General features: G+C 46.4%; 1 protein-coding gene across 5 annotated transcripts in view; it reads left to right on the top strand.

The window, feature by feature from the left end:
• SLC35D2 (solute carrier family 35 member D2) overlaps positions 1–13,179 on the top strand; it is a 55,370-nt gene that overhangs the window by 4,130 nt on the left and 38,061 nt on the right. For all 5 annotated transcript variants that reach the window (XM_062207113.1, XM_062207115.1, XM_062207112.1 and 2 more), the window contains one exon: positions 9,112–9,145. In XM_062207113.1, coding sequence (XP_062063097.1) covers positions 9,112–9,145 — 34 coding nt within the window. The remainder of the gene's footprint in view (positions 1–9,111; positions 9,146–13,179) is intronic.

Below are 13,179 nucleotides of genomic sequence, written 5' to 3'. Positions count from 1 at the left end.
GTTGTGTGAGGATAGAACAGTGGGCTAGAGGATAAGACTTTCTCCAATCCACAGGGTCATGTGTCTGCATGAGGCAATGATTTTTCTCTTTGGACATCTTGGATTTCTCTTCCTCTGGTTGGGGAACAGAACTGTTGGGTGGTCTTAGCTATTTGTTAGTTTTATTTTTTTTTAAGATTTATTTATTTATTTGAAAGAGTTACACACAGAGATAAGGAGAGGCAGAGAGAGAGAGAGAGAGGGAGAGAGAGAGGCAGAGAGAGAGAGAGAGAGAGGTGTTCTATCCACTGTCACTCCCCAATTGGCTGCAACGGCCAGAGCTTGGCCAATCCAAAGCCAGGAGCCAGAAGCTTCCTCCAGGTCTCCCACACAGGCGGGTGCAGGGGCCCAAAGACTTGGGCCATCTTCTATTGCTTTCCCAGGCCATAGCAGAGAGCTGGATCAGAAGTGGAGCAGCCGGGACTAGAACTGGTGTCCATAAGGGATACCGGCACTGCAGGTGGTGGCTTTACCCGCTACGCCACAGCGCCAGCTCCATTTATAAATTTTACTTCGTTGATGCTAGGTTTATGTGGCTGGACAGAGAGGCTGCAGACCTGAACTGTGAGACTTTGCCTGGGCGGGGACAAAGTGAGGTCTTCTAAGAGTTTGCGGCCAGTTGGTTCCACTTGTCTTTTGTGATGAGGCTCACACAGGTGTGCAGGTGGTCTCAGTTGTTTTTCCATTTTAATACCATACTTTAGGGGCCGGCGCTGTGGCGCAGCGGATTAAAGCCCTGGCCTGCAGTGCTGGCATCCCATATGGGCGCTGCTTCAAGTCCTGGCTGCTCCACTTCTGATCCAGCTCTCTACTGTGGCCTAAGAAAGCAGTAGAAGATGGCCCAAGTCCTTGGGCCCCTGCACCTGCATGGGAGACCCGGAGGAAGCTCCTGGCTCCTGGCTTCAGATCAGCTCAGCTCAGCTCTGGCTGTTATGGTCATTTAGGGAGTGAACCAGCAGATGGAAGACCTCTCTCTCTCTCTCTCTCTCTCTCTCTCTCTCTGGCTCTACCTCTCTCTGTATCTCTGTCTTTCAAATAAATAAAATAAATCTTAAGAAAATACCATACTTTATGATACAAAAGGCTTTGCTTCATAAAAATATTGAATCTAGTTGCGTTCAGTTCAACAGATACTTGCTCAGCATTTGCTGTGCGTGTTTACTTTTGTGATGCATCACAGGACAGGCCATTGGGATCTTTGAGCACCGAAGTTTCCAAACCTATCTGGATGTCTGAATCACGCTGAGGGGTTTCTATAAAAGCTTTTGGGGGCCTGGGTTCTCTGTGGCAGTTAAGGTGCTGCTTTGGGACGCCAACGTATTGGAGTGCCTGGGTTTCTGCTCCTGATTCCAGGTTCCCACTAATGCACATACTGAGAGGCACTGCTGGTGGCTCAAGTACTTGATTCCTGCCACCCATGCAGGACACCTGCGTTGAGTTTCTGAATTTCAGCTTCTGGCTTTGCCTTGCCCAGCTCTGGCTATTGTGGGCCTTTGAGGATTTGGGTGGGGGGTGGAGGGGGCTCTCTCTTTCTCTCTGTCTTTCAAGTAAGTTTAAAAAAAAAATATATATATATATATATATAATAAAAAGGGCTGCATTGTAGTACAGCAGGTTAAGCCACCGCTTGCAACATCCCATATATGACTACTTATTCAAGTCTTGGCTCCTCTGCTTCCAATCCAGCTCCTTGCTAATGCACTTGGGGAAGCAGCAGGTGACCCAGTGCTTGTGCCCCTGCCACCCATGTGAGAGACAAGGATGGAGCTCTGGGCTCCTGGCTTTGCCCTGGCACAGCCCTGGCATTGCAGGCATTTGGGAGAGTGAACCAGTAGATTGAAGATCTCTCTTTCTGTCTGTCCGTCTCTCTCTGTAACTCTGCTTTTTGAATAAAGAATTAATTAAAAAAAAAAAAAGGAAGTCTTAGAGTGCCTCCCCACCCTGATTCGGGGTAGCCCTTAGCAACTACAGGATTCCCATGCTGAACCCTCACAGTCTAGTCTCATCTCCAAGAAACACTCCTGCTTCTGGGCCCCGCCTTCCGCACCATGGCGACCTCCTGAGATAGGGGGGCTGGATGTGCACTCCCCGACCCTCTCTTCCATCTGTTGCTTCCCTCAGGTACATTTGGGAAATGAACTGTGGTTGGAAGATCACTCTGTCTTTCCCCGTCTCTCTGTCACTCTGCCTTTTAAATAAATGAATAAAAAATTTTAAAGTAGAACCATCATCTTGAAGTATCTATTTTATTTTCTTTGTAGAAAAGTCTCTGTTATGATCATTATAAAGGATTCACACAAAAACAAAATATTAATTAGGTTGAAATTTTAAAAAATTACTATCATTACCATTGGGCGATAACTTCAGACACTTTTTCGATGAGTAGCTATCTAGATATAGATATAAATAGATGGAAGCATAGATTGATTTTTTTCTAAAAATGGATCCATATGACATTTATTTATAGATTGCTTTCTTTAATCCAGGAGAAATTGGAAAAGGGGTCTGTACGTTATTTAACTGTTTTGAGGATTGCCTAGGCTTTGCCCCATGCCAGTTTTTGCCATGGCAAGTTGCCAACATCCTGAGACGTGTAGGCACTTCCTGTGCACACCACTGACATGCCCTAATGTTCACCCTTCACTCCATTTGCTTCCCTCCCCAGCCATCGACATGGAAACATTTTCCTACATGGAACCATTTTTGCTCTTAGCAAGTAACAATAAACTCCTAAAATAGTCTAACAGCTGCTATGTAATCATCCCAATTGTCTCCAACATGTTTTTATGGTTATTTTTAACATTTGAGTCAAGATCCAGTCAAGACCCATGCATTACATGGAGTTATGTTTTTGTAGTTTATTTTAATCTAGAAAAGATCCCTATTTACCCACTCCCCATAAAGGCAGAGAGAGAGAGAGAGAGAGAGAGAGATTGATTCCCACTCACTGGATTGCTCACAACAGCTGGGACTGGGCCAGGCTAAAGCCAGGAGTTTGGAACTCAGTTCAGGACTGCCACATGAGTAGCAGTAGGGACCCAAGTACCTGGGCCATCACCTGCTGCCTCCCAAGGAAACTGGAATAAGCAGTGGAGCTGGGACTTGAAGCAGGCGCTCGGATAGGGAATGTGTGCATCCAAAAGCCCACAGCTGACATTAATTTTCTGAAAACCTTGAACCAGTTGTTTAGTAGGATATCCCACATTATTGATTGTCTTTATTCTTGTTAGAAATCTTAACTGATTTATTTTTCTTTATTCTTTAACTGAAAGTTAGATGGAAAAGATTGAGTTCATTCAGTGTAAGCAGTTTGGCCGGCTGACCCTGTGAACCTCATGTCACAGCCTTCCAGGATATGTGGCACCAGTCAGATCATCTGATTTTTCAAATGGGGACTGCGAATGACATAGACCAGGGGCCTTCAGAAAGTTAATGGAAAATGAGTGCTATGAAAAAAAAAAAAAAAAAACTATGCAGAGATTTTAAAATCTTTTTTAAAATTTATTTTTATTTTTAAAAGATTTTTTATTATTTATTAGAGAGAGAGGGAGAGACAAAGAAAAATGTCTTTCATTCACTGGTTCACTCCACAGATGGCTGCAATGGCCAGAGCTGAGCCCATCCGAAGCCAGGAGCCAGGAGCTTCTTATGGGTCTCCCACATGAGTACAGGAGCCCAGGGACTTGGATTATCTAACACTGCCGTCCCAGGCCATGAGCAGAGAGCTGGATCGGAAGTGGACCAGCCGGGTATTGGAACTGGCAACCATATGGGATGCCGGAACCGCAGGCGAAGGCTTAGCCTACTATGCCATAGGGCCAGCTCCAAATACAATTTCTTTACTACAAGGGTAAATATTTCTTAAATGATCCCACTAGAGATTAAAAAAGTATAAAAACTAAGAAGTTAGGATTGTTATGCTTATTGCAAACTTATGTTTCAATTTTTAAGAATTTCATTTCTTTCACAAGACAGAAAGAGAGGTAGAGAGCTCCCATCATCCAGCTCACTCCCCCAAACGCTCACAGCAGTCCCAGTTGGGCCAAGCCATGGCCAGGAGCCTGGAACTCCATCTGGGTCTCCCGTGTGGGTGGTAGGGGCCCAAGGACTTGAGCCATCACCTGCTTTCTAACAGGGCTCACTTTAACAGGAAGCTAGAATCAGGAACAGAGCCAGGAGAAAAATCCAGGCATTCCCCCTTGGGATGCAGGCAATCCAAGAGGCATCTTAACACTGCACAGAACACCTACCCCCATTGTTTGTTTCTAATCCATGTTTGACTTTCTGGTAACGTGTGTCACCTCCCTGCTAGGAGAGATGAGGACGGGGTACACTCCTTCCCATCTCCCCTGGGTTCCATGTCTTCCATGTTCCATGTTCTATAAGGTAATTATAGGCCCAGCCTTGTTTGAACTCAGTCTGTGTTTAAATGGATGCAGTAGGGACTGGTGTTGTGGCGTAGCAGGTTAAGCTGCCGCCTTGATGCCATCCTGCACAGGCACTGATTCAACTCCTATCTGCTCTACCTCCAGTCCAGCTCCCTGCTAATGGCCTAGGAAAAACAGTGAAAGATAACCCAAGTACTTGGGCCCCTGCCACTCCCGTGGGAGACCAGGAAGAAGCTCCTGGCTTCAGCTTGGCCCAGCCCTGGCCATTGAAGCATTTGGAGAGTGAACCAGTGGATGGAAGATCTCTGTTTCTTCCTCTCTCTGTAGCTCTGCCTTTCAAATAAATAAATCTTTAAAAATAAATAAACAAATAAATAAATGGATGCAATAACTCCTTGTCCATATGTCTTCATTCTCAACTTCATCAATTTCTGTCATTGACGGGATTCTGTTGTTAGGCTTTTTATGGACAGTTCGTGGCTGCTGTGTTACTCATGTTGAGAATTCATTAGCTGATTCTTCTGTAACACTGTGTGGTGGTAGATCTGAAGATTCATTTTTTTCCCCCACTCACTTTAGGAAAATCAGTTTTGTCTTTTATCTTTTTATTCTTAAAATTTATTTTTAAAGGATTTATTTTTATTAATTTAAAAGAGTTACAGAGAAAGGTAGAGACACACAGAGAGAGGTCTTCCATCCTCTGGTTCACTCCCCAAATGGCTGCAAAGGTCGGAGCTGAGCTGATCTGAAGCCAGGAGCCAGAAGCTTCTTCCAAGTGTCCCACAAGGGTGCAGGGGCCCAAGGACTTGGACCATCTTCTACTGCTTTCCCAGGCCATAGCAGAAAGCTGGATTGGAAGTGGAGCAGCCGGGACTCGAACCAGCACCCATATGGGATGCCAGCACTTCAAGCTGGGACTTCAACCCGCTGCGCCATAGTGCCATAGTGCCGGCCCCCTGTCTTTTATCTTTAAACCATCTTCTTCTTTACTGAGTTACTCACATCAGGCACAGCACTCACCCCAATAGTGTTGCTGGTCTGACTTCCATCTCTCTCTCTCTCTCTCTCTCTCTCTCTCTCTCTCTCTCTCTCTCTCCTGTTTGTCCTTTTCCTCTCCATGCACTGGGGTGGGGTGGCTTCCTCAGGTGTTCTTGGTAGTGGCCACATGGATCCTTGTGTTTCTGAAGCTGTTTATCCGTGCAGCAGTTCCAGTGGTCTTCTGTGTTTTCCTTGGGTCTGTTCTCTCCTTTCATCTCCTTTGACTGCTCATGTCAGTTTGAGCTCCTGTTTTATTGATGTCTTCCTCTTCTGAGGTGCTCTGTAGCCTAGAGCGAGTGTGCAGGAGGATGGCTGAGCCCTTTGATCTTCCCTAAGTACTGTGTGTTCATGGTGTTGCCTCCTTATCTTGCTTCGTGCTGCAGGTTGTGCAATCTGAGATGCACCGGACGTGCAGGGAGTGGAGCCCTTCACCACAAAGGCTGATCCACAGGCTGTGCTACTGCAATGGCTCTACAGATTTGTTCTGAGTGGGGTGACGGGCCCTGGCCTTTGCACCCTTATACAGACCAGTGATTGGAATACAGGGAGCTCTCGGAGGGTAGCTGTGCTAGGGAGGCTCCCGCGGGGGAGAGTGCTTCTGTCCAGAGCGGTACATGAGCAGGTGCAACCCAGCACCCGCTGGGGTGAATTTTATTCTCCTGGTGGTGCTGTCCAGACATCCATCCTATTTTCTCTGCTGAGGTGGGTTTACTCTGTCCCTTCGTACCCTATCTGAGACAGGTGTGTTTTGTCTCTGACGTGCAGAGTGAGGGCTGAGTGATATCGTTGAGCTTTTATGGTGTTCTCAGAGAATGCCTGGGCACCAAGGAAGGATTGAGCAATGAAGTGATCTACTTGCTGCTTTGTTAAGAACAAGGTGAGGTAGAGGTCAGGATTCTGTACCCAAATCCCCCAATGCCATTTGTTGCAAGCCTTCTTTGGGCCTCTGCAGTGGCATCCTTGTCACGATGCAGGGTCTATATATGCATCTACCTGCACCTGTCCACTATCATTGTGCAAATAGCACACAGTCTCACTTGTGGTGACCTTATTTTCACTTGAAAAAATGTGTTAAGCAGGTATGATATGGTCCAAGGTAGCTAGCTGAGCTGGGGCTCACAAACCACAAGGCTCTGCCCCATGTCATTCTATCCTATCGGTCAGAACACTCCCTTTCCCAGGATACCTGGAGAAGGGTCCCCATGTCATGTGCATTAAGCTCCAATATGGAATTTTATGGAGGGGTCATAAATCTCCCAGGTGACCACATTGGTTCATAAAAGGAGGTGCTGGGGGGTACTTGGTCTCTCTTTCATTAGGCAAGAACAAGAGGAGGTCCTAAGGGTGTTCCCCCCTCTCTACTTCCCTTCCCCAACCCCCTTCTCTCTCTGGCCCACCATAACTATACGTGTGTGTGTGTGTGTGTGTCTGCTTTCCTACCATTTAAATAAACTTTATCACTTTGTGCACCATATGTGTGTTTGTGCTGAAAATGCCTTTTTTTAAAAAATTTTATTTATTTGAGAGGCAGAGTTATAGACAGTGAGAGGGAGAGACAGAGAAAGAGGTCTTCCATCCACTGGTTCACTCCCCAAGTGGCTGCAATGGCAGGAGCTGGGCCGATCCGAAGCCAGGAGCCAGCGCAATTGTTTCTCACCCTGCCAACTCCATGGTATCTGTGTTGAATACAGAGAGAGGTAGCAGTGCTTCTCAGGTTCTCCAGAGACCTGGATGTAAAGGCGTATGGAAAGGCAAAAGGAACTTTTATATATTTGACAGTGTAGGATATTGTCTATTCCTGATAAAGTTACTGTAGTATCCTTGCTTAAAGACAAGAGTTTCAAACTTACTATTGAAATAAACCTATCTGTTCATGACAAAAAAAAAAAAGACACTACTTGGGGCGACCACGTCCACGATCAAAGTGCTTGGATTTGATTCTCAGCTTCGCTCCCAAGTCTAGCTTCCCGCTCACATGCACTGTGAGAGGCAGCGGGTGATCACGGCTCAAGTACTCGGGTCCCTGCCACCCACATGGGAGACCTGGATTGAGTTTTGGGCTCGTGGCTTCGGCCTGGCTCATATCTGGCTGTTATGGGCATCCTTTTGGGCATGAACGTTGCAGATGGGAGCTCTATGTTTGTCTATTTGTCTTGGTCTCTGCCTTTCAAATAAAAGCCAACATAAAGCAGAACACACCAATACTGTTTCATACCTAACAATAAAATAGCTCCTTCAAAACATTCAGATAATTATTTGATTTTTTTTGGTGCTGTTGTAAAATGTCTTTATATTGCTCATTTTCTTTGATTCCTGCTGGCATATAGATATGTAGTTGCCTTTTAAAAATATATTTATCTCAGGGCTGGCGCTGTGGTGTAGTGGGTAAAGCTGCTGCCTGCAGTGCCGGCATCCCATATGGGTGCCAATTCGGGTCCTGGCTGCTCCACTTCCAATGCAGCTCTCTGCTGTGGCCTGGGAAAGCAGTGGAAGTTGGCCCAGATGCTTGGGCCCCTGCATCCGCGTAGGAGACTGGGATCGGTTTCTGGCTCCTGGCTTTGGATTGGTGCAGCTCTGATTGTTGCTGCCATCTGGGGAGTGAACCAGCAGATGGAAGATCTCTCTCCCTCTCTCTTTTTTAAAGATTTATTTATTTATCTGAAAGTCAGAATTACACAGAGAGAGAGAGGCAGAGAGAGAGAGAGAGGGAGAGAGAGAGAGGTCTTCCATCCGCTGGTTCACTCCTCAGATGACTACAACGGCTGGAACTGCGCCCATCCGAAGCCAGGAGCCAGGAGCTTCTTCCGGGTCTTCCACGTGGGTGCAGGGGCCCAAGGACTTGGGCCATCCTCCACTGCTTTCCCAGGCCATAGCAGCCGGACTCGAACCGGTGTCCATATGGGATGTGGTCACTGCATGCTGGGGCTTTAACCTAGTGTGCCACAGCATTGGCCTCTCTTTTTCTTCTCTCTTTCTCTCTGCCTCTACCTCTGTGTGACTCTGCCTTTCAAATAAATAAATCTTAAAAAAATAAAAAAATAAAAAAGTATTTATCTTGTATTTGATGAGCTTTCTGAAGTGATTGCATTAGTTCTAGTCACTTCTCAGCAGCCTCTTGGGGCTTCTCCACATACACAGTCATGTTGTCGTTTACATTTGTCTTCCAGGTTTTGCAAGGACCAGTTAGTTGAAAAGTGAAGAAAATTGAGCTTGCGTTGTGTAGCCCATAATAGCTCCTGTCATTATGTTTTTTTTTTAAAGATTTATTTATTTATTTGAAAGATAGAGTTACAGAGAGGCAGAGGCAGAGAGAGAGAATCTTCCATCTGCTGGCTCTCTCCCTAAATGGCTGCAAAGGCTGAGCTGGGATGATCTGAAGCCATGAGCCAGGAGATTCTTTTGGATCTCCCACACAGGTGCAGGGGTCCAAGGACTTGGACCATCTTCTGCTGCTTTCCCAGGCCATTGCAGAGAGCTGGATTGGAAGTGGGGCAGCCAGGTCTCGAACTGGTGCCCATATGGGATGCCGGCACTGCAGGCAGCGGCTTTATCCACTGTGCCACAGCGCCAGCCCCATTGTCATGTTTATGCACCGTATTCATATTCTTATATGTTGCTGAAATTTGTTATTCTGTGTTTTTTGTAGCTTCCCATCGCCAATTGTTCTCGGAATTGGACAGGTAAGGGAACAAGTTAAACCAGTCTCTTCCTGAGACAGGGTACACGATGATGTTTACGGGTCCCTGGGTAAGACCATGGTTTATGAAGTCAGTCGGTGTCTCTAGAGGGCGGGGGATCCTGGCACTGATGAGGAGACATGGTGAAGTCGTGACTCTGTGCAATCAGTCTCCAATGCAGGGCCGCTGTGTGTGGGGTGGGGTGGGGTGGGGTGGGGGGAATAAAACTACTTGCTCTGAGTTCTTTCACTGAATGGAGTTACTATAAGCCAGGGGTCCTGAGGACCCAAAGCGACATGGTGGGCTGGGGAGAATTTTTTTTTAAAGATTTATTTATTTATTTGAAAGTCAGAGTTACACAGAGAAAGGAGAGACAGAGAGAGAAAGAGGTCCTCCATTCACTGGTTCACTCCCCAATTGGCCGCAACGGCTGGAGCTGCACTGATCCGAAGCCAGGAGCCAGGAGCCTCTTCCTGGTATCCTACATGGGTGCAGGGGCCCAAGGGTTTGGGCCATCTTCCTCTGCTTTCCCAGGCCACAGCAGAGAGCTGGATTGGAAGTGGAGCAGCTGGGACTTGAACTAGCGCCCATATGGGATGCCGGTTCTGCAGGTGGCAGCTTTACCTGCTACACCACAGCGCCGGCTCTGAGAATTCTTGCTCTCAGAATCCTGAGCTTGGTACTTAATTAAGCCAGTGTACAGATTGGAAAAATATTGATGTGATGTGGGGAGAACCACCACCTCCTTGTTATCAGAACTTGAGAGCTTTCTCAAGAGAAAGAAGGAATTTGAATTTTTCTACCAAATCTCCACATTGGTAAATGCTGGAAACTAATTACAATTTTTGCCAAGAAAATATGTCTGCAGTTTGCTTCCTGCAGTTTCTTTTAAATATTTCTTTATATCTGAAAGGCAGAGTTACAGAGAGATGGAGGTATCTTCCATACACTGGTTTACTCCCTAAGTGGCCTGAACAGCTGTCGCGGTTCAGGCTGAAGCCAGAAGCCTGGAGCTACATCCAGTTCTCCCTCATGGGTGGCAGGGGCCCAGGGACTTGGGCCATCTTCTGCTGCTTTCCCAGGTGTATTATCAAGGAGCTGGATTGGAAGTGGAGCTGCTGGGACTTGAACCGGTGCTCACATGGAATGCTGGCATCCCAGGCAGTGGCTTTACTCTCTGTGCCACAATGCCAGCCCTGCTTACTGCAGTTTCCAATATTTCCTCTCAGGTACCAGCGTAAACTTGGGTAAATGTTCAAATTAAGTCCACTTGGTGTTTCTGAAACGTTCCATTAATGCTAACGTGTGTTTATTTTATTCCTTTGGTCATCCACTGTTGATTTCCAATAAACAAGCAGTAACAGGCATCCAAGTGTTTTTTGCTCTAAGTTACTTAGGGAAAAGCTTAAAATTATGAAAATTGTACCTGTTAATTAAATTTTAATTGTGAATCTGTCATTTCTGTGAGTAAACATTCTGGGTAAATATTATGCTAATGAATAGCTTTTTGCAGTATCACTTTAGGAAGAAAAATTATGACCAGGAAACAATGTTGTACAAAAAACATACTGTCTTTATGTTTCAATGCAAAAACATATAGGAAAAAAGCACTTAAAGATCAGTGAGGGGCAGGTATTTGGGTAGCTGGTAAGACACCACCTGGAATGCCTGGGTTTGAGTCCCAGCTCTCTTCCTGATTCCAAATTTCTGCTAGTGCAGACCCTGGGAGGCAGCAGGTGATGGCTCCCTGTGCCCCCATAGGAGACCTAGATTGAATTCCTGGCTCCTGGCTTCAGCTTGGACCAGCCCTGCCCATGCGGGCATTTGGGAACCCTGCCTGTCTTTCTCGAATTATAAATTCTACATTGCTTCTTGGGATGTCCACATTCTGTATTGGAGTGCTTGGTGCAAGTCTCAGCGACTCCACTTCTAATCCAGCTTCTTGCTGATGCACACACCCTGGGAGGCAGCAGGTCACGGCTCAAGTACTTGTGGATTCCCGCCACCCATGTGGGAGACCCAGTTGGAATGCCTGGCTTCTGGCTTTGGCCTGGTCCAGCCCTGGCTGTGGTGGCCATTTGGGGAATAAACCAGCAGATGGATTGAAGATCTCTCTCCATCTGTCTCTATCTCTCTGCTTTTTCAAATACAATGAAAATAAATACCTAAAAATTTAATAGAATTATGCTAAGACTCATTGAATATGTGGTAATATGCCCTTTGTAGTCTCCAAGTCAAATGAATTTGAGGTTGTTTGATCCACTGGCTTATACTAAGGTCAGGCCTTCCTGATTTATTTATAGTGTGTTGCATGAAGAGGCCAGTCAGACCTAATTTTATTTTTTAAATTTAATTATTTAAAAAAATATTTACTTTTATTTATTTGAAAGACAGAGTGACAAAGAGAAAAAGAGAGAGGAAGAAATAGAAAGAGATTTTCCATTTGCTGGATCACTCCCACAATGGCCACAAAAGTGGTCTCCCAGAGCTAAACTTAGAAAGTCTGAATTACACTTATTTTAAGTGAGTTTTGAATTTTAAAAGAGTTAGTATGTTTCTTTAAGAATTACAAGATGAGAATCCAGCACTGTGGCGCAGTGGGTTAACGCCCTGGCCTTGAAGCTCTGGCATCCCATATGGGCGCTGGTTCAAGACCTGGCTGCTCCACTTCTGATCCAGCTCTCTACTATGGCCTGAGAAAGCAGTAGAAGATGGCCCAAGTCCTTGGGCCCCTGCACCCGCGTGGAAGACCCAGAAGAAGCTCCTGGCTCCTGGCTTCGGATCGGTGCAGCTCCGGCCGTTGTGGCCAATTTGGGATGAACCAGTGGATGGAAGACCTCTCTCTCTCTCTCTGCCTCTCCTCTCTGTGTAACTCTGACTTTCAAATAAATAAATAAATCTTAAAAAAAAAAATTACAAGGTGAGACCTCAAGGTGAAGTACAATCATAAATCAGGATGGACTTGAGTTATCCAAATCTGTTGTATCCAGTTTGTAGTTCACTAGGAGCAAGTCTGTAAATTCGCTAGGATTATAACTCTAAAGCTTTCAGGGCTGGCGTCGTGGCACAGAGGGTTAAGCACCCACCTGCAACACGGGCATCCCATATGAGCACTGTTTGGGGTCCCATTGCTGATCCAGCTCCCTGCTAATGCACCTGGGAAAGCAGCAGGAGGTGACCTGAGTGCTTGGGCCCTTGCCACCCTCATGGGTGCCACCCAGATGGCATTCCTGGCTCCTAGCTCCTGGCTCCTGGCTTTGGCCTGGTCCAGCCCTGGCTGTGGTGGCCATTTGGGGAATGAACCAGCAGATGGAAGATATCTCTCTATATACCTGTCTTTCAAATAAATAAGTAAAGCCTTAAAGTTTGCATCTTCATATAGAGGAAATTAAGTTCTAAAATTTGCATGGAAAGGCATTAACATTTTTTATTTCCTAATAATAAATAACAAGGCATATTTCTTTTTCTTTTTCTTTTCTTTTTTTTTTTTTTTTTTGACAGGCAGAGTGGATAGTGAGAGAGAGAGACAGAGAGAAAGGTCTTCTTTTTTGCCATTGGTTCACCCTACAATGGCCGCTGCGGCCAGCGCATCGTGCTGATCCAAAGCCAGGAGCCAGGCGCTTCTCCCAGTCTCCCATGCGGGTGCAGGGCCCACGGACTTGGGCCATCCTCCACTGCCTTCCCAGGCCACAGCAGAAAGCTGGCCTGGAAGAGGAGCAACCGGGACAGAATCCGGCGCCCCAACCTGGACTAGAACCCGGTGTGGTGGTGCCACAAGGCGGAGGACTAGCCTGTTAAGCCACGGCGCCGGCCACATATTTCTTTTTCAAGAATATTTTATTTGGGAGGCAGAGACACACAGAGGAGAGAGCGAGTGAGAGAGAGAGAGAGCAAGAGAGAGAGTGCTCCTATTCTCTGGTTCACTTCACAAATGCCTGCAATGAGCCAAGCTGGGGGCCATTCAGGTCTCCTGTGGCAGGAACCCAATTACTTGAGCCATTACGCTACCACTCAGGGTTTAGTCAGGAGCAGGAGAT

This window comes from Lepus europaeus, chromosome 12 (assembly GCF_033115175.1).
Source record: "Lepus europaeus isolate LE1 chromosome 12, mLepTim1.pri, whole genome shotgun sequence".
In the NCBI taxonomy this organism is placed as follows: Eukaryota; Metazoa; Chordata; class Mammalia; order Lagomorpha; family Leporidae; genus Lepus; species Lepus europaeus.
The sequence above is the reverse complement of the archived record's forward strand: the minus strand, read 5'-3'. Positions and strand labels throughout refer to the sequence as shown.